Genomic DNA, 20,247 nt, shown 5'->3' with positions numbered 1-20,247 from the left:
ATCTCCTTTCTCAGCTTCTAGAAAAAAATACTAATCAAAACATATTAAGCCAAAGGTTGTAAAATATATTCACGGCACATATACTTGCTCCACTGTACTATCTCCATGATGGCAGTGTTTTAAATATACTTTATATAGTCGCTATAGTAAAGAAAGGAGAATCAAAGGAAAAAAAGAATCACATAACCATCGGGCGACACCCCCCAGCAATTCAACACCACTAAATTTTTGCAGGTTTGGTTAAAGCTCATAGTCTAGAAGTCCAGCACTCGCTTCTCGCTGACCTTTTCTCAGACCTATATTTTGCTTGCTGAAAAGCACCACTTAGCTACAGGCACTTAAAAGCACAAACCGAGGCAATGCTTAAAGGGGACGTTGCCGCTGCGGAGGTAGGGATGGGTGCGTACGTATTTCCCCAGCATTGGAAAAGAAGGCAGAAGGAAATTCCTGGCTCTTGATCTTTAACAGAGTATTAGCACCGAGCTCCAAGAGAGCAAAGTACGAGAGCAGAAGTCACAGAGTTCATGACTAAATGCTTTTTCCAAGTCATTTTCTTGCACTCCAAGTATCGACGCCTGTCGTTACATTACCTAAACCGCTAAAACAGCTGCAGCAGCAACGAGAACGAGAACGTGCAATTTCTCGAGGCCTGGAAACGGCCCAGAATCGTTCGCCGTGTGAAGATTTACAGCACCCTGGCGCTCATCGGAGCAAAGAGTGGGTCAGAGGACCTCATCCTCTGTCCCCAGCTGGATCTTTCCCTTCCCCAGGGGGGAATCATCTCTTTTTTTTTTTTGGCTGACCTAGATTGGCAGGTGTGCGCGCACAGCCTCGGTCGGCTGAATCGAAACCAGCGTTACGGAGAGCATCAGAAAACTTTCCACATCCCATCCCCAAGAAAATCAAAGTCTCTTACATGACTCCTAAGACAGCCTTGAAAGACTTGTCATGTCAATCGGGCAGTAGTCGGTAGTTAGAAGTGACTATGTATCATGATGGATATAAAAACATGCAGTTAAGGGAGGGAGAAGGAAGCAAAGGCAACACAAAATACAAAGAAATCATTCATATAAACAGCCCCGTCGGTAGGTTGAGTGCGTACTCATCCCCAAGATGTCTCCCTGAATGTCGCTTCTTGTGGAGGAAAAAGAGGTTATTTTGCAATAGCTGTGGTGCTTCAAACCCTGCCAGCTTTCATCTCCCTACGCTTACAAGAGCGCACACTATTCCAACTAAGGCCAGAGCCACCCGAAATCCTCCGATTGCCAACGGCACCGAAGTCCACGCAGACGTCTGACAAGGGGGACGGGGGCACTAATAACATCCCAGGTCAGTGGGAGCACTCGACAGTGCTCTTCAGAACTTAAAAGAGGCAAATAACCTAGGCTGGAGGTTAATTAAGAACTGCAAGGAACGCTGTTCTGAACTGGGTATGAAATCTGGAAGCCAAACCGAAAGGAAAGCTGTGCAGCTGCGTGAACGATGCTCCACGAGACACCCTCGTGCCATGCAGCAGACAAGCAGTGGATACATTACAGACACGGGTCTGGACCTACTGAAATGTGCTTGAAAGCCTAATTAAGGCAACAGAACGATGATAAAATCGTACCATCTTGATACTTCGGCAACAACGCGCTTGGACAGCATCTGATGGGAGTCTACCACTGACCTGAGGGGGCTTCCTACTCTTAGCCAAGCCCAGCTTGGTGGGCCCACAAAGACCAGCCGCCCTTCCAGCACGAGCAAAAGCACAGAGCGCCTTTCACGCCAGCTACAGCAACGCGGGTATTCCTACACCTTCCTCTTGGCTCCTGCAACAAATCATTTACAAATAAACTGAAGTGTAAGACACAGATTTGAATGTTAACAGGTGATAAAGGAAGACGAACTTGTTGGATTTGTGTGTTTATTCACTAATTTTAAAAAAATCAAGCAGGGAGAGACTCTACTAGCTCATCACTTGTGTTACGGGATGTTTGCCCTCGTAGTGCCTGAGGTTTGGTTTTCTGTTTATTAAATGGGATTCTGCAGAACATAAACTTGGTCTGTGATTACTATGAAAGCAAATATCCTTCTTGCATCTAGAGATTAAATTATTCTCCTAAAAATGGATACACAAAATTACCTATTAATTTGCTAGGGCATCACTTTCTTTTTTCCTTAATTGAGTAGCAAGAGGCTAACTTTAGTTTTCCAGAGCCTTAAGCCTGTGTTTTAAAGGAAATAATGAATGAAACATGAAATAAAATTCAGGCTGCAATTCTCTCTTTTCCTTTTGAGCTTAAATCTTTTGGTTTTAGCATCTTTCACAAGTTTTGGATTATTCTTCCCCCCCCAAGTACCTAATTTCAGATACACAGCTGTGTCCATGAAACATTCGGGTTTGATCCGAATGAATGGGGCATGCCACAGAAATCCCTCGATCACGGGGACAATAGTTTATCATTAAGAACTTCTCTTTTCCTAAACAAATTAAAAAAAAAAAAAAAAAAGGTTCAGACTTGGACAGAACCTCTTTCCTTCCAGTATTCAATTTATTTGCCCAGGCTGGTGCAAACAGCTTCAAAGCAGCGCTGCCAGCGCCCGAGGAACCGAGCATCCCTCCTGCACGCTTCGCAGCCTCCGCCGCAGCCGGGCCGGGGAAGGAGTCGGCCTCCTGACCCAGATCCTTCCTTTAAGCGCAGGGTGGTTGGAGCAGCTAATCCTCCCTGATCTCTCCTCTACAGGATTCTCCTCATCGCAGGGAGATCCCTTGAAAGGACACGAAGGCGAATCACAGCACCTCTGCCGGGTGTGAAATTATCGGGGGGCCACCAAGGGGCACCCCGTTGCAGAAAAGCCACCAAGTGAACACCCAAAGAAGCGAATGATGGAGTCAAGCCCGAGTCACTGAAAATTTGGGGCTCCTCAACACCTCACTTCACATTACCTTCTTTACCATCAGCTGGCACTGCGTTGGGCGACCCGACCCAAGGCGGTATCTACTCCAAAGAGACACGGTTGAGATTGCAATTAATGCAGAACATTTAAATCAGCGTTGGATCTAGCCCCGCTACAGAAACTCTGCTCCAGGCTACACCCAACCAACTTGCATGCACTTCTCTCCAAACAGGTACATCAAATCAACACTCGTTCTCATCAGCTCCCATCCAGGAGTCACTGGTGTTCCTTAGCTTAAAGTTCATCCCAAAATATTTTCGGTCCAAGCTTGAAGCTTGAGATCACAACATGTTACTGAGGCAGTTACGAACCTCCACCGTAAGCTGCCAAAAAAGGATATTTGTGTGGAACTGGAGGTACATTAACACAGTTATTCTTCTTATCTGCTTCCCAACTCGTGCCTCGTGCTGAATGTGAAGAGCACATCTGCTGCTGATCATTGCTGCATATTCATGTGGTTTTCAATAGAAATCAGCCCCCGTCACTCTGGGTGCAGGCACACACGGTGGCCTGCGACATCTAAGGTCACCTTTGGTGCAGTTCCCTTTCTGTTAGAAGTCAATGTCTTTCCCCCAAACCCCAAGCCAAAGAGCTTCTTTGAATAGATTTCTTTGAAATATTTTACAACAGAAACAAAATTTCATTCTTCTTCCATTCCCCTTTCCAGATTCCACAGGTTTGGGATCTTACAGAAGACGTAAAAGTAATTGCAGTCATTTCTTGCAGTATAAAGAATTAGGAAACACCACACAAGGAGCTGCTTAGAGGACAAAACCCAAATCTTTAGGTCCAAAAGTAGTTCTTAGGATACGGCATTCTCCATTATTGATGAGGGGAAATTATTACAAGATTATTTCGTTGAAATGAGTACGATTTGCTTTAAGATACTTCTACCATTACATTTATTTAAAAAAAACAAAACACCCAAAAAACCCCCAACCCAAAACCCAAAAAGCCAACCCTACCAAGTATCAGTATTTTCTACAGGATACTATATAAAATAAATGAAGATGACAGACGGTCACGGGGTTTTGTTCTTAATACCAGTATGATTTAATTGAGAAAGAGCTTCTACCAAAGTTTTGTTGGGAATTTTAAGCATATCCAACTTCTCGGACAAACTTGACTTAATCTGACAAATCACACTTTGCTTTTTCCTCACCTCCTGTCTCTGCCCTACAGGAAAATGTGTTCCTCCGGTTTTATTTCAGGGGAGATTACTGGGGCTCATAGTGAAAGCCACATGATTTTCCATTCCCGTTTTTGGCAAGCAGCACGTAGTTCTGGAAAAAAAAAGGGCTCAGGAATGTGCAACTGAGGTCCCGATAATACATGTGAAAAGGCATGGAAGGGATAACTGAATTATTTTTCATCTTTATCAAACTAAAAATAGCTGTTTCAGCCGTGGGTTGCCCCTATCTCAAATGATTCGCCCTCCCACCCCAGGCGTGACACACTATAACCTACCGGGAAAACTCGGAGGCAGCTCAGAGTCACTGCGCGGGGGTGTCAGACCACGGACCTCTTCCTAAACCAGCCCTCCTCCGCCAAAATACACGTATTTGAGAACTGCGGTGTGTAATCCGTGTGGAAAACCACATACGATGACCGAGCAAATAAAATGTGGAAGTAAAAAAGCGGCTCCTGGGTGCTGAAGATGATGCTCTCTTCCCTACCTCTGTACTGCGTGACTTTTGTAAAAAACTATATGTAAAAACCAAACTACAAAATGACCTGTTTGTTGCAAACCCGGATCTTAAATACACGACGCTGCTACTCGTGTAACAAACCGCAGAGACCTACGATGAATGAATTTGTCGAGGACCTCCCATCACGTGCCTCTTCCATCCTAATTCATTTTTTCTAGGACTTACTCTAAATTTGCAATCTGCCAAGGGCTTCAAATAGAAGCTCAAAAGGAACCTAGCCGAGAAATTTCTCTCCTTTCCCTAAAACATGAAATTTTCTTTCAAACTTGTGTTTTCTTAAAGCCTGGAACCGAGATACTCCCAGCGCTGGCTTCTATTCCTGTAACATATCAAGGAGTGATATTTTTCCACACTGAAAAGCTATTTTAGGTCATTCTTCACAGTTACTTTTATATTTTACATTAATTTAAATTTTTACAGTCATATTTTCCCACAGGCATCTGGGTTATGTCTTTGGAGGAAAGAATTGAAAAAAATAACCTTCTTTTTCCCCCAAAAGGAATTCAGATATTTTTCAAGTGGTTTTTAAGTGTTGCATGGGGATAAAGGATAATACAAACTGAATTATTTATTGCAACTGTTTGTACATTTATGTTCCTTTGGTTTTGCTTTTTTGCATACACACATATGTATATACACGCATACGTATGCACATGATATTGAGGACGGAGCTAGCAAAAAAAAAAAAAATATAAATAAATCAAAAAGCAGTCGGCAGCTCGAGTCTGTCGATCTGCTGCTGTGAAAGCCCAAAACCTTGAAATCTTAAACTCTCGTCTGAGTTGTACCCCAACCTCTCCCACCCACCTGGATGGAAATCCGCTGCTGGCTGGCCACCAGACCACCCATGGGCAAGCCTGGCTGGCCACCAGACCACCCATGGGCAAGCCTGAGTCCTCCTGCCCCTCCAACTACTACCCAAATTTCTGCCCTCCTTGGACCAACGGGCACTGGACAGCACTTTTGCACCTAATCCTGGGCAAAGCTCGGCTTTGCATCTCTTGAAAGCAGTCTCCCTGGCAGAAGAGGCGATCGCAAAACTCTTCTCTACAGCCCAAAAACGGCAGGGGCCAAAGACGCTCCAGACCCGGACTCCGCACACGGAGGAGATGTAGCTGATAACCCCCTTCACCAGTTATTCACGCAAACGGGGGGAAGGAGAAAACCTTATACAGCAGCTTATGTTTTTCTATAAGCAGCTTATGTTATGGCATAAAATACAGTTAATTTCTCCCATCTACAGCTTTTCTTCCTGTTTTCCAAATAATTAAAAGAGCAGCTTAAAAGTAGGTTTTTTTGGCATTAAAAATATTTGCCCTATCCCACCAGAAAAGCAAAATATTCCTTTCCCAGGGCTGTGCTGATTTAGCAAAGCTTATAAATAACACTGGGCTTCCAGCTATTACCATTTGAAAAAAAGAAATGAATAAAAGGAAAATGCTATCATATGTTCACAAATAAACTTCGCTACGTTTCTAAGCTAAATTTCCTCGATAATCAAGCTTTATAAACAAGCATACAGGACAATGAGCCAAAAGCACCTTTTCCAAATATTCAATCTACCATCAAAACATTTTTTCCTCTGTTTAATGGAATGTTTCACGTGAAAAACAAACCTTCCTGGATTGTTTTTCCGATAAGAAACTATTAGAAACGCACAGCCACTAATACACTCCAACAAGCCAGTCTTCAAGACGCAGGAGGCAGGAAAGATGGAGCCAACAGACTGAAAACAGGACCAGTAACATTTTCACTCAGGTGCAACTCTGTTCAGAAAAGCCACTCTCATATCTGCTAAATAAAACTACAGACACTTAACAAAAAAAAGGAATGGACCCAAAAGTCGCCAAGATTTCTTCTTTTCCTACTGACATGGAACAAAACGGGTCTTCATCCAGCACCATTTATTTTAGCAGGCAAAAAAAGTTGCATTTTTTTAATTGCATGCTTTTGAAATGTATAGGTTTTTTTTAAAAAAAAAAAATATACAATTTCCTTATGCGTGGAAAGCACGCTCCTTCCAAAAGCGACGCGACCGCAGCGGCACCAGCCAGATACTCACAGTGCTGTACACAGCGGAGACGGTCGGAGTGAAGATCCGATCCTCGAGGGGCTGCTGGACAGGACCTCGGGGGATTCTGCAATACAGCAAGTTAAGGAAAGCAACGTGGAGGGAAGGGTGGCGTTTTGGGCGATACACACAGCCAACGCGGCGTCCATCAACGCGGGACGTCACCTTCCACGCTCAGGCAGACGCACAAGCACCTCCGAGGCACTCGCATGCATCCAGGCAGCTACGATCCTTCAAGGTTTTCCAAAAGAGGAGCAAAGTGTGGCTTCAAAAGGCAGGCGGCACCGACCAACACAGCAAGAGAAACCAAAAGCAAACAAAACGCCGAACAATCTACAAAACCTTTGTCCTGTCAAGAGAATCCCCCGCCTCTTTTTTTAATTTTTTTTTTTTTTTTAAAGAATAAGGGAAAAAAAAAAAAAACAAAACCCAAAGCCACAAGCCCTTCGCATTCAGCGAGGCAAAGCCTGCTGATCAGCAGGGCATTTTCTGACAAAGGCAGCGCCCGTTTTGCTAACCACGCAGGAATCGCGGCGGCATTGTTTCCTTGTTTGCCTCTCTTCACCCAGTAACTCCTTTCCTCAGCCACCCACCCACCAAAATTGCTTCTAAAAGGGGCTGTCAGGGAGATTTTCAGTTTTGATGATCTGCTGCAGGGCTATTTAAAGGCAAATTGCAACAGGCTTCTTAAATTGGAAAGGTATTGTGGGAATCCGGGGGGGGAAAAAAAAGGGAGGGGGGGAAGGAAAAAGACTTTATGCACAAACAAATAAGCTAGAATCTGTTTTACTTGTGGAATAAAACAAGGGGATACAGGTATTTAAAAGAAAAAAGCTTTCTGACTTAGCTAACACCTTGTGGCCTTAGGTCCAGTATACATCTACTCAATACCTGACGCCCACCGTCATAAAAAAGCCATGCTTAACTTGCTGAAAAATTTTCCACTAAATGCCATATTCGGATTTCACCTTTTTGCTGTTTACACTTTATACATCAAAGCCTCTTGGAAAACGAGAACAGCCTGATTAAGTTTCTTGCACACAAGCAACACAGACCTCACGTGTTAACATGACGGCGGATGCTTATAAAAGAAATCATGAAAATACTTCTTGGGTTTTGTTCAAACGAGGAAGAAAACCACTCATAAGTTAAATTTTCAAGCTAACCTAGGTTCAGTCTTGCAAGAGTCCTCCCTTTGCACTACAAGGTTGAACTCCAAAGGAACGCTGCTGCCCAAACCCTTGCAGGGACCAACACGGCAGCGGCAGGAGAGACCCTGCCGACGCCGAGAAGACTCGAGAGCGATCCAAGCTCCACAACCCCACTTGTTCCCCTTCCTTAAAACGTACAAAATTTTAAGGTTGAAGTAAGGACTGTTCAGGCGCGACCTGCTCTGCATCTCTCGACCACCTGCAGCGCTCCCCAGCCGGATCTCCTCCTCCGAGACCAGTGCTAAGGCAGAGCAGAGACAAATTTACAATATTGCACTATTTTGATACCGAACGCGTCACTAAAAAGGTCCGCCCTCACCAAGCAGGCTGAGAAATTGTTCTAAAAACTTCCAATTTTGTTATACATGCGCTGTTGGAACACCAGACATGATAAAAACCCTGCATTATAGGATTACGCGTGGAAAAGACCGCCCCGACCTTCACAACACCTTTGCCCGTAAGCAATGGCCCCGTTAAAGCCCGGCAGGTGTCAAACAGGACGCCTACAGCCAGCTCCAGATCGAGAGAACCGAGACGGCGATCTGGCACCGCTGGTTCCCAAGACGGTGCTCACTCAGCCTACATATCGTCTTTTTTTTTTTTTTTTTAAATGAGCGCAAGAATTTATTTTCAGGGTCTAAGGCTTGTCTTCAATTTGCAGACTTGCCAGCTCACGCGTTAAGTGGTGAGTATTCTATCGTTTGATAAAATAAAGAGGTTTTTAACAACAAAATTAGATGTCAAATCCCGATTTCAGCAAAGTAACGGGACGATTTGCTGCAGACTTCAACGGAGCCGAGGCACCGCTCCGAGCCTTCATCCCGAGGATCTTACATTCATTCCTGAGTTTCAGAAAACCCCGACAGAAAGCCAAAATTTGGGAGAGGAGGATTAGAAACACGCTGCAAGGCAGAATGAAACCTCGCAGATTTTCTGCACGCCACCGCCGCAGCACCCTACCCTCGCACCCATAACCATCTTCCGATAACGAAGGACAGGGCGGAGGCACGGTTTTAAGCTGCCACCCTTTTGTCACAGCTGAGATTTCCAATCTCGAGGAAGTTTTGACCATTAATTGAAGCAATCGCTGCTTCAAAAGGGATCGTTCCTGAGTTTGGAAAAACTGTTTCATCCTTGAGAAGGTTGGGATTTATTTTCTTATTTTAGAACTTATATAAGCCAGGAGAAAATAATCTTCTTTGAGCAGAGTAACCTGTCTTTTTGCACCCAGGAAGAGCTGCCTGAAGGAATGAGCAGTTTAGATGGGTTTTCAGAGTTTGGGGTTGCCATTTAAGATCACTTCTGGAAAGCGATGATTCCCATCAGATTAAAAAGAAGCCTTTAAAGTCCTTTGGCAAAAAGGACTTAACCTGGGCAGGAGACTGATAGGGACAAAAATGCCTTCAATTCCAGTAAGCCTTAATGAGATAGAATGGTTGGAGAAAGCGACTTTTTCCAACATCTGACTTCTGGCACCTATAGACTGACTCTCTGCGAAGAGCTGGGCCGGTGGAAAGGCTGCCGCTTCCCTGCCAGCCTCCTGGAGCTTGCCTCTGCCCTCCCGGTAGAAGCGCCTACCCTCCATTCTCTTACGTCTGCCAGAGGAGTCCATCCCGGGGTAATGGTTGCTGTTATTTCAGGAGAAGCGAGCCAGGGTGCCTGCAAAAGTTCATCAGCAGACCCCTGCTAATGAGTTGGGTTTTTTTCCCCTAGGAGTGGGTTAAGCGTGACAGCACGGGAGACTCCGCCGTGGGCCGTGAATGGGTGACGGCAGGCAGGTAGGGAGCAAAACCTCACGCAGCAGCGTCGTCTCATCCACGTCCCCAGCAAACCATCCCCCGGGGCACTCCTCTTCTGTCACCACGCAGAGATTTCAGTACCGAGAGCTGCACAACCCGAGACGCAGCGCGAGCTGCACGAACGCTGCCCTCCTGCTGCCCCCATCGCACGCAGTAAAGTTTAAGCATTAAAGTATAACCCAGCTTGGCTCTACTGCAGCACTTAATTAACCGTAGCGCAAAGAAAACAGGGATATGCTGAATAATTCAGGCGGCTCTTTCATGTTACTATTCTGGCATGCTTAGATCCAATTCAGGAGGATCCTGTGCCCTCCCTCCTCCTCCTCCCTCTATATCCTTGCCACCCACATCACCCTCTTTAGCTGCACCGATTCAACTATCTGTGCAGCCATGCTCTGAAATGATCCAGGAGGGTGGGAAGGGAGAAGGGGAGTGGAAAAGCAAAGCTAAACCCAAACCTCACACCGTTTTCAGAGATCCTTCCATTACCGCAGGGAGAAAAGACGAGGCGGGCGATGAAGCAGAAGAGCAGGAGCAAGGGGAACCTCTTAAATCACATCTGCAAGCAGCAGGTTAGTAAAGGGGAACTCCAGTCGCCGCTTTTCATGCTTGTGTCGGCCTGAAAGACTCTTCACAGCTCTCCTCCCCCATCAGCATCACGCCGAAAACCAGGAGAAGGACGGCAGCCAGAGGGTGGCACCGACGCTGGATTCTCTTCATCGCTGTTTAGGGCTCATTAACTCATGAAATATATATATTCAAAAATCCACGTAAGTGAGATCCTTCTGGCAGATTAATAAAAGCAGGCACAGATGCAATGGGAGTTCCACCTAGTCCCCATCTGGCTGCAGCAGCGATTACAAGCCGGGGAATTTCAGGAGCTATTAAAGACCCAGTGGGAGAAGGCAGGCAAAGATAGTAACGCCGGCTGGAAACGAAACAGATTTTTTCTTGAAACCAAAAGTCTCCCTAAAAGGAGGAGGATATCGTTTAATTAGACAGCCACAGCCACACTCTCAGGAGAAGGAGAATATGTGACTTCTCTGTAAAGCGATTGAAGAAAAAGAAATCCAGACTGGAGCTGCCCGTCAGCTGGAGCATTCAGAGGCGCTGACAAACGCAGAGTTAAATAAAACTCAGGAGGGATTTCTGGCTGAAATCTCCCCCTTGTACCACATTTGTCTGCTTGCTCTAATCATGCTACAAAACTGAAATACAGCAAGATTTTTGTGTGCTTTTACAGCAATGAACCACCTCAAAACATGCAGTAAAATAAGCTCTGACAGCAAGAATTTGTACAGGTTTTTCTGCTCTGTTCCTGCTTTCCTTGGAGGGGGAAAGAAAAAAACCACTATGACATCTTCTTCCAAAATGGATTCATTTTCCCCTCAAACAGTGCTTCTCACCTAAGCTCCTTTCAGCAACTAGCAACCATTTTATCCTGAGCAGGCACTGATGGCCTCTTTCTTCACTTCCAGCTGACGGTAACGAGTAAGCACCTGCGCACAGGAATAAAAATATCTGCGGGTACCCAAGGGCGCACATGCAAACACGTTACACAAAAACCATTCCAGAACTAATGATTTTCATCCCTGCACAGAAACGGAGCGAGTCTCCCACCAGCTATCCCCCCGGTTATACAATCCCGATGCGTGTCCCCGCTTGTACTGAAACCGTGTATTCGACGACTGAAAAAATACAAGATAAAACCACCGAGCGAGATTACAGACGGGCAAGAAACCACATCAATTTCAAGCCCTTCTTTCAGCTTTTTGGTGCAAGGAATGTTTAAAAACCCTCTGCGTAGGGAGATGTTTGACGGCAGAGAGCTGTTAAAAGAGCGTGTTTCTCCTCTGCAGCCTCTTCTCTATCTAAGATGCAATTAAAACGCAGGAGGAGAACACCCTAATGGCAGAAGCACCTAATTTAGCACGTTCAGAAACTGCAAGGGCTCGCTTAAAAGGTTAAAAGGGAAAAGCCACGCCAGTCACAGCAGCTTGCTGAAACTTCCCCGGCATCACCCCATCCTTCGCAGCTCCGCCGTCCTCCGCTCGCTGGGCGAAGCCTTTTGTTCGGCGCGCTTGATCCTACCTGGCGGCGAGCTCCCGGAGAGCTTCGTTAGCGAGCCGGCTCAAGCGCCGGGTCTTCTCCTCCCGTCCGCCGGCGGCGAAGCCCACGGCCGCATCCGTGCCACCCGGGGATGACTTCTGAGCTGCCGCCCGCCTCTCGCCCTCGCAAGCAGAGCTCTCGCAAGCAGAGCTCTCGCAGCGCGCTTGTGGCCTTAAAGAGGTAGTGCAATGGGGGGCTTAGCGATACCTTGGTGGGGTTTTGTACCAAGCGCTTCCACGCTGCAAAAATCCCTCTGCTTCCCAAATTTTTCTGCTGTGCACAGAGCGGAGAAGGGACGGGAGGTAGCATCATGCTCCTCTTAGCAAGTTTATGTAGGATAAAAATCAAACCAGGCTTACAGAAGAAAGCGTAAGGTAAAAAGATAAACTCACCTACAGCATGTTGTGTTTTAGAAATCTGCATTGCAATGTATGAAGAGCTGGGAAAGCTTCAATGCTCCCTATCGGAAGGAGAATTAAATCGCAGCACAAACTCAGCAAGACATCTTGCAACTTGTTTCCCCCCGCTTTCTGCTCGCTGCCCCCAAACGCAGCAGCGCGCACCACCGCGACCCCGGTTATTTAGCAAGTGCTTCGTGAGTCAATTTTCCCCTCAAAAGAAACTCCTCTTTTGACAGGCCACGTTTCAGAAGCCAGGGGAAGGAAAGCTGGTAAAACAAACTACAGCCTTTAAAAGAAGAAGGGGGAAAAAAAAAAAAAAAAAAAAGAAAAAACCAACCTAAACCAGACTCCAAGTAACACGTCACATGGGAAAAAATAAATATGTAAGATCAAAACAGTGCCATCCACTCTCTCCTTGCTGAAATACTTACTACAACCAAACTTCATCCAAGGGAAAAATAGTCAAGTTACAAAGCAAACAACTCCCAGCTTCGGAAGAGGCAGGACGAACGCTGCCCGTGCAACCATAACTCAATCCCCCGCGTACGCGCACAATCAAGCCCTTCATTACACAGGCACACGCTGCCTTGGCCCTGGCGTCTCCACTCTTTCAACCAGGAATCTAGCACCTTACACCCTTCATTGCTAAGCAGCTCTTGCTAATAAGAGATGAGAGAGAATTAATATTACAAAAGTCAAGCCCAATGTAATTCAAGGACTTTGGAAAATGTTTAAAGGCTTAAGAAGAACCTAACAAAATGCCAACCTGCTGCTCAGCCCTCTCTAACCCTTCCGCTGCCGATATCCAACGGCACATCCCAGCGACTGCGCGCTGCCCAGACACGGCACATCTCCCATCCTAGCAGGGATCCCCTCTCGTTTTAGGGTGGGTTTGGGCTTTTTTTTGTTTGTTTGTTCGGGGTTTTCTTCTGCTAGCGGAGCCCTGACAAGGGGGCCGTGCCTTTAGGTCGAACCTCAAAGGAATGTGCTGGCCCTCTGCATTAAAGCAGTGGGTTTATTTTCGTTTTCTTAGATGGATGCAACCGGTCTTGCGCAATGCGATGAGATGTGAAAATAAAGTACGATTCAGAGCCCTGACTGTATCACGGGTCAAAACCGAATGGGGGCTGTTGTTTCAATGTTTGGTGTTCACTGTTATTATAGCGGGGAAAAAATAGATACAACTTTTTGCTGGCACAAGCACTCAGAAAAATGGCCAAAGTTAAGAGCTGCAGGTGAAGAATGCCTTAAAAGACCATGTCAGCTTTACGCCAATACTTAATTCTGATATTAAGGACATCTTTCTGGCTAGTCAAACGTTTTAAAAATAAAGGAACACAATAAAAGGTGTTTGTAAAGTGGCAAAAATGGGGTTTACGGTTTAAAATTACCAAGCTGTGTAACAGAGCAGTACATCATCATGCCCCTATTCCTGCAAATAGATGCAAACCATACTTCCAAGATTCACCACCTTCTGTAATGACTTATACCCAGAAGGATCTTACAGCAAAAGCCATTATTAAGCTTGTTTCAACATTTTATGGCCTAATATAAAGCTCCTTACTGCAACATGTGCAGTCAGTGTTCATAACCGAATTGCCATTTGTCAAACATATAAATTTTAAGTGGATCAATGAAGTGTTTGTGTAAACTACCTACGTAATCCTTCATGTTATTTGGTGTATTAAACGGTAACACCGAATTCTCTTTAAGTTCTCATTTATGGGCTATTTTATACTCGTAACAAATACCTTAAATAAGGTATTTATCTTTTGCTTTTATACCAGAAACGCACCTACGTAAATAGTGTTGATGTTCCACGCGGTCTCGCTGGCTCCTTTATGAACTGCAATTGCCTCATGCGAAATCAGTGGCTGCAGGACTCTTTCCTTGCTCCCCCTTTGAGCGCTCTGACGATAACTGAGCGTGGTAAGGCTTGGCCATCCCCCTGCCATTTAAGTGCTCCTCATTCAAGTCTCACCTCCCAAGCTTCGTCCAGATCCGAATGTCACAAGCAGCGAGGCTTTCGCTACTTACCCCAGCTTACGCCGTACGCTAAACGAACGCTCTCCCCATAATAAAACTTTTCTTGAAATTCCTCTTAAGCTTTTTACCTAATTAGGTATCATTAATCTCAGTACTGGCTTTCAAATAACCCCAAATGCTTCCTCTCCCTTCTGTCTGCCACGTAACGTCGCCCGGTCTGCGCTTGCACTGAACCGAATAGGAACAGGGCAGCGGCGAGGGCTTTCAAAAGACAAGGGGCACACAAATCCCGAAGAACCTCAATGGCTGTCAGAAGACAAGCTTGCCAAGGCTCCTCCGAAAACTGCAGCTTGAAAGGAAAACGTGACCTTCAAATGCTTACTGAAAAGCGCGATTTCCCTCTGCTTCCCCCAGCACCGCCGCTGCCGGGATCCGGCACCCTCCAGCTCTTCAGAGGCCTCCTCCGTTCCCCGCGTGAGTGAGCCCCGACGCATTTTGATGAACGTTGCTCCCTATCTGCGGATGCCGGCGTTCGCGTTTACACGTCCGATTGCATCGCCGAACTTCGGGGCGGCACGCAACACCCGAAGCGTAACCAACGCTTCTTTCTGCCTAAACGTGCTAAAGCTGCACTGCAGCAGCCGCATTCAGCGTGCACATTCTATTTATACCCGAGCACATCTCCAAATCCTCCAACTTGCGTGCTTTTTTTAAATACCCATTCCACAAAATCTCTCTTTCCAAAGTCTTTCTTCCTACGTACATCCACTCTGCAGCACGGTTTTGCTCCTCGCTCACCTTCCTGATGCGCAGGTAACGTACCGGGCTGCACTTTCTGCATTAGCAACGCCTTCACAACCCATTTAATACCAAGGCAGGAATTGGAGCTACTACTTCCCATCTGGCTAATCGTTAACGATGATAAATGAGATCAGGCCTTTCGTCAGTCTATGATGCATACCAGACATCATCGCGGTGTAATACAACGCTTTGCTGCTTATCACCGTCATTTCCTTTTAATCTTTGGCCCGCGTGTGATAACGTCTCATAGTCAAGCCAAACAGGAACGCCAAAGTAAGGCTGGGGGTTGGGGGGGGAAGATAACAAAAGAAAAAAAAAAAAAAAACCACCTCTTTGTTGCAAATTAACTGTATTTCCAGCATCTCGTTCATTCCGCAACGCTTTCAAATAAAAATCAGCAATATTAGGAGCACCAGCTGTAGGCAGCTGCAATAGTTACACCTGCAGACAAGCACCTAATTATCTAGAGCTCATTACTTTCAGGCTCAGTTTTGCATCTCTAAATTAAAAAGAACTGGAGACAGCTCACCAGCACGTAAATCATCCCCAGACCTCGCCTCACCCTGCTGCATTTCATTCAGCCTGCAAGCCGTCAGGAGTGAGTTATCAGGGGAGCTGTCAGCCGATATACCAGATCAGGGCAAACGCGACAAAAACCCCCATCAATTATTTTGCCCCATACAAATGCATTTCTAAAGGGCAACCTGATTTTGTTACTTCGTCTCCGTCTTCTTCAACTGCAACCCAAGCATCAATGCAAATCGTCTATTTTCAGCTTAGACCTGGAAAGGTTGTTTGAGGTGGAAGAAACTGTGTCTAAACCCCGTTAATCCTGCTGGATTTTCCTCGAAGCGTGGTGGCGCGAGTGGGGGGACGGATCTGGAAGCGATGGACCGAATATTTCTGTAACTGGGGGCTCTGTCTTACGTGTATTTTTAACCGCAGCATCTCCAAGAAGTGGGTTTTCAAAGCACAGCCTGAATAAAGTTAAATCCAAATTTGGACCAAGCTGCAAAATATTAGTCATTAAAAAAAAAAAATAAGCCACAAAGGGCCGGTGGATCATGTCTGCGCCAGCTCAGGTAACGCAGCGTGAACGACGTGCCAGGAAAGCATCTCTTGCTCAGCTACAGAAAACTCTTCGCTGGCTGACGTGTTTTAGCTTAATAGTCCACCTTCCTCCATAAGACACCAGCCACTTCCATATTTTTTAAATTCATATTTTATTCTTACAATATATGGACTCTTTTCTAAGAGATGGAAAAGTCAATAGATTTCATCAGCTCCCTTCATCTGGAAAGTCATAGTATTACTTCTCCAGAGAGGCAATGGCATCGTGGGGAATATGCCAATGTAGCCTTAAAATTCCATTTAATTTTAGGAGGGTTATTTATGATTATACTTGTCCATGTTAATTAAAACTCCCGTTACGCTGCAGAAAACAGGCTATGCTCAGGAACTCGAACCAGCCCCATTAGTCTTCAACAGTCCTACCCCGCGCAGCCACCGCTCCGACTGCTCAGGCTGATTTCTCACGGTCCTCTAGCCACAACCCCAGTCCAGGGACCTTATAAAGAGCCCAAAATATTAAGGTGGGGGAAAAGGCTCAACAGCACGAGCCTTGGTGAGAAGCAGCAGAACCGGCTGAGCTCTGAAGGGTCTGCCATAAGTCAGAGGACCATCGTGGGCCACTGTCGCAAGGAGAGATGCCAGATGAAGCCTGCACTCCGAAATACACCAAATAAATCACAAGCAGAGATGTGTTGTGCCAGCACTGCGCACACCCAGTCAGCTTTGAACAGCTTGGCACCAAAAACAAAGCCCAAAAGTCCCGAGCAGGGCAACGCCGGGAAGCTGGGCTCATGCCATGTGATACTGGGCTAACTATCTCTTAATATTACATGAAATTGCTACAGATCTTATCTGCTGGGGGCGTGGGGCTTTGCTGCTCTTATCAATTATGAAGCTTTCCTTTGCCTTCTGCCCAAGTATAGACAGCAAGGTGTGGGATGATGGGTTTAGGCGTTGCTGCTCTTTACGTCTGTGTATTAAGGCAATCCTGGCTTTTTGTTTGTCATCTTAAGATCTACACCAAGGCATCATTTCCTTCTTTCTTAAAACACGTACGAGCTGATCAATACACGTAGTCCTAGCAGTCAGAGTGTATTTGTGAGCATCCTACAATGCATACATGCACCCTTAGAGATGATTCATACGTATATAAAAACAGGGAAGAAAGCCCGCATCTCCCTGGTGTTGGTTCGGCAGGAGCTGTGCCCCCAGCCACCATCCATATGCTGGGAATAAATCACATCAAGTGTGACCAGGGCAAGGCGCACATCACCCTGCTACCAAAAACGGGGCTACGTGCTTGGGGAACCCATTGCCAGCTGTCTAGGAGGCCAGGCAACCGCAAAAGGTCTGCGGGTCAAGAAACCACAGAGGTCACCAGAAGAATACCAAGACAAGGACGGGTAAGGAAATCAGCTTTTAAATTGTACTCTCCCTACGACGCAGCAGTTCCCTACCTGAACTCTCAATGCTCGCTTCCTTCTCTCAGACTTTTCATTTCACCTTTTAAAAAAATCCAAATCCAGCGCTAGGTTCCTTCCAGGGGAGGAACCGATTGGGAAAGCAAGCAACTCCGGTGACTGGATGCTCTCAGAGCTATTCCTAGCCAGTGTCTAACCTGAAGGAGAGGACAGGCGAGACTCTGCTCTCAAGGCTCCTCGGGGCGAAGGAAGTCACAGATAGCATCTACAAGAAGTCAGGTGGCATCAAAGGAAAATTACTGTCACGAACAGTAATCCAGATAGTAACAGGATCCAAACAGCAGGCGCCTGCAGGCAGAAGGACACAACACGAGGAGATCGAGTACTAAGCTGTCATCCGGCAGCGGCGCTGCCAAAGAGGTGGTCCTGGCCTCCCGCGGCCACTTGCCCCGTGCCAGTGCAAGCCCATTCACCGCTGCTCGGTCAACCAGACCGGGGAGCAGATTTGGAAGAAAAGGTTCATTTTAATCCAAACTTTGTTCGCCACCCAGCCACGCTGACAACTACGTCGGCCCGAGGGACAGGGCCAAGCAGGAACAGAGAGATGGGGAGGTTGCACCATAAAATGCCCCTGCTATAGTTTCCCTAAGCGCATCCCTGGCATATGACACCAGCTGCAGGGATATATTAACCCCAGAGGCAGCTGCTGAGGCTGACCTAAACATAAACACAGTGATCCTAAACATTATTACAGCTTTACACCGCTGCATAAAATGTTTTTTCCAGATTTTTTTTTTTTTGCACTCCCAACTGAGAATGCGAGCGGATCCCCCTTAAGAAATCATTTTCCTGTAAGAGATGGTAATAGTCTAAACTTTCCGTAACTGAATTCACAGCATGACAGCCATCAGAGTTTCACAAATCATGCAAGCCTTAGAAGATTGATCCAAAGGATGGAAGTTCAGCAGGGCTGGGAAAGGAGGAGCAGGTACACCCACTAAGGAAACGAAGCGTCGCTGCGTTATACCATGCATAATGCTCTGACTTGGGGCCACGAGAGGACTTTACTGAGGCATCACCTGAAATGAAGATCGCTTAGGTATTTTGGATGCTGCTCACATTGCATAGCTGGGGAAGACAGGGCACTGAACTGGGAAGCAATGGGTTTGAGCCCAGCTGAGCTGCAGAGGTGCGAGGCGGTTGCAGGTAAGATCATCGTGCGGGTCGGGAACTGTTTTCGGTGCGCTGAAGATGCTGTTCCTCACGCCCGTGTGCATCTCTTCTAGTAACGCAACCCATTTCGAAAGCATCGGATCACTCAGCTTAAAGCATGAGGGATGAAAAGACCTCAGTAAGATAAAGGTAATAACTAATAGTTTTAAGTTTTTTCCTTCTCAGTTACAGAAAAGCCATCCTTCGTTTGCACTCCTCACCCTAGCAGGCTGTCCCTGCTAACTGGCAGACCTGAACACACCATCCATTAACAATCTGGAAGCTACAAAAACAAATACGAAATGTAAAAATCACCAAAACTGGGTAAGTAACGGGCTTTTTGTTGACCAGAGACAGCGTTTTTTTCCCCAACATTAGCCTCGTAGCTTGGCAGCAGCTGCTAAACCCCCTTCTGTGCTCCCAGACGCCCCAAACACCTGCACGTTCTCACGGAGGCAGCGGGTCTCCTGCCCCCCGTGCTGGAGGGTCAGCACTTTCTGGGTTAGTTACTCTGGCCACTAATACAGCCCAGGAACTTGATTCAAACAGGAGAAGCCTTCATGATTTCTGATCAAGAGGCTCTTCCAGACATTCTCACACTCTGAAGTAATTAGCATTTTAGTGGCAGTTCACAAGCCTAAACAGCTCAGCTGCTTCTTTTAATTAGAAGATTTTATGCAGCTATTACACCCCTGCTATTCCCTGAAATGAGACACAGCTCTAAAGTTCCCCCATCACCCGAATACCTATTTTTGTGGCCCTGACAAAAATAAAACCACCTTTAGTGTCAGCCAGCAGGTTGCCTACCTCTAGAAGAAGAGAGCTCACCTTGCTTAATGCAGCCCTTCCAATATACAAAAATAAAAATCTCATCTCTCTGTTCACGTAAAATACCAGCTTCAGTAGCAGGAAAATTTATTGTGCAAGTGACTGAAGTTAGCGGCTCTTGCTATTTTACATGGCTCTTACAATGCACATCTCACACTTCCACCGCGCAAGGGACAATCCTGGATCCGAACCAGAAGCAGCAGGGAAAGAGCCCGGGTCCAGCAATTCCTCCATCAGTTCATGTCTGGGTGGACAGGTAGGGGAAAGAAACGGAGACGTCAAAGGCGCTGGAGCTTGCAGGTTAAAAGATGATTTATCCCTTGCACTCCCCTGGAGCGTCGCTTAGAAACCTTCTGGCAGCGCTGTGAATTAAAGGGGCAAAAGGGAATAATTCCAGGTCACGGAGTAGACCCAGTGTCCCCGGGAAAAGGGAAAAAAACAAAAGCATTGTTCCCTGAGGGCACGGTGCTTCCCTTGCCCCTGCCACAAGCACCGTCAGGTTTCATGGGATCCCTAAACCGACCCAGCTGCTAAATGGTGGAAGACACACCAAGACACCCACACGGCTCTGCCACCTCCCTTCAGTAAGGACTAATGATCACGAGACTCTTTGGTGACCCGGCTCAGCCCGGTGATTCAACAGAAAACTATTTTTTTTCTTGGCTGGGTGAAGTTTTCGGTCGATTCC

The 20,247-nt window shown here is 46.4% G+C and overlaps 1 protein-coding gene across 16 annotated transcripts in view; it reads right to left on the bottom strand.

The window, feature by feature from the left end:
* Positions 1-20,247, bottom strand: part of EIF4G3 (eukaryotic translation initiation factor 4 gamma 3) — a 149,787-nt gene that overhangs the window by 99,374 nt on the left and 30,166 nt on the right. For 15 of the 16 annotated variants that reach the window (XM_087755685.1, XM_087755689.1, XM_087755678.1 and 12 more), the window contains exon 2: positions 6,712-6,787. In XM_087755685.1, coding sequence (XP_087611811.1) covers positions 6,712-6,787 — 76 coding nt within the window. Of the gene's footprint in view, positions 1-6,711; positions 6,788-11,821; positions 13,505-20,247 lie in introns of those variants that run through there. The other variant, XM_087755687.1, reaches the window with a different exon arrangement.

The sequence above is a fragment of the Nipponia nippon genome, unplaced genomic scaffold (assembly GCF_047370975.1).
Source record: "Nipponia nippon isolate SJK-2023a ecotype South Korea unplaced genomic scaffold, ASM4737097v1 scaffold_19, whole genome shotgun sequence".
NCBI lineage: Eukaryota > Metazoa > Chordata > Aves > Pelecaniformes > Threskiornithidae > Nipponia > Nipponia nippon.
Note: the sequence above shows the minus strand (reverse complement) of the source record. Positions and strands in the feature narration are given on the sequence as shown.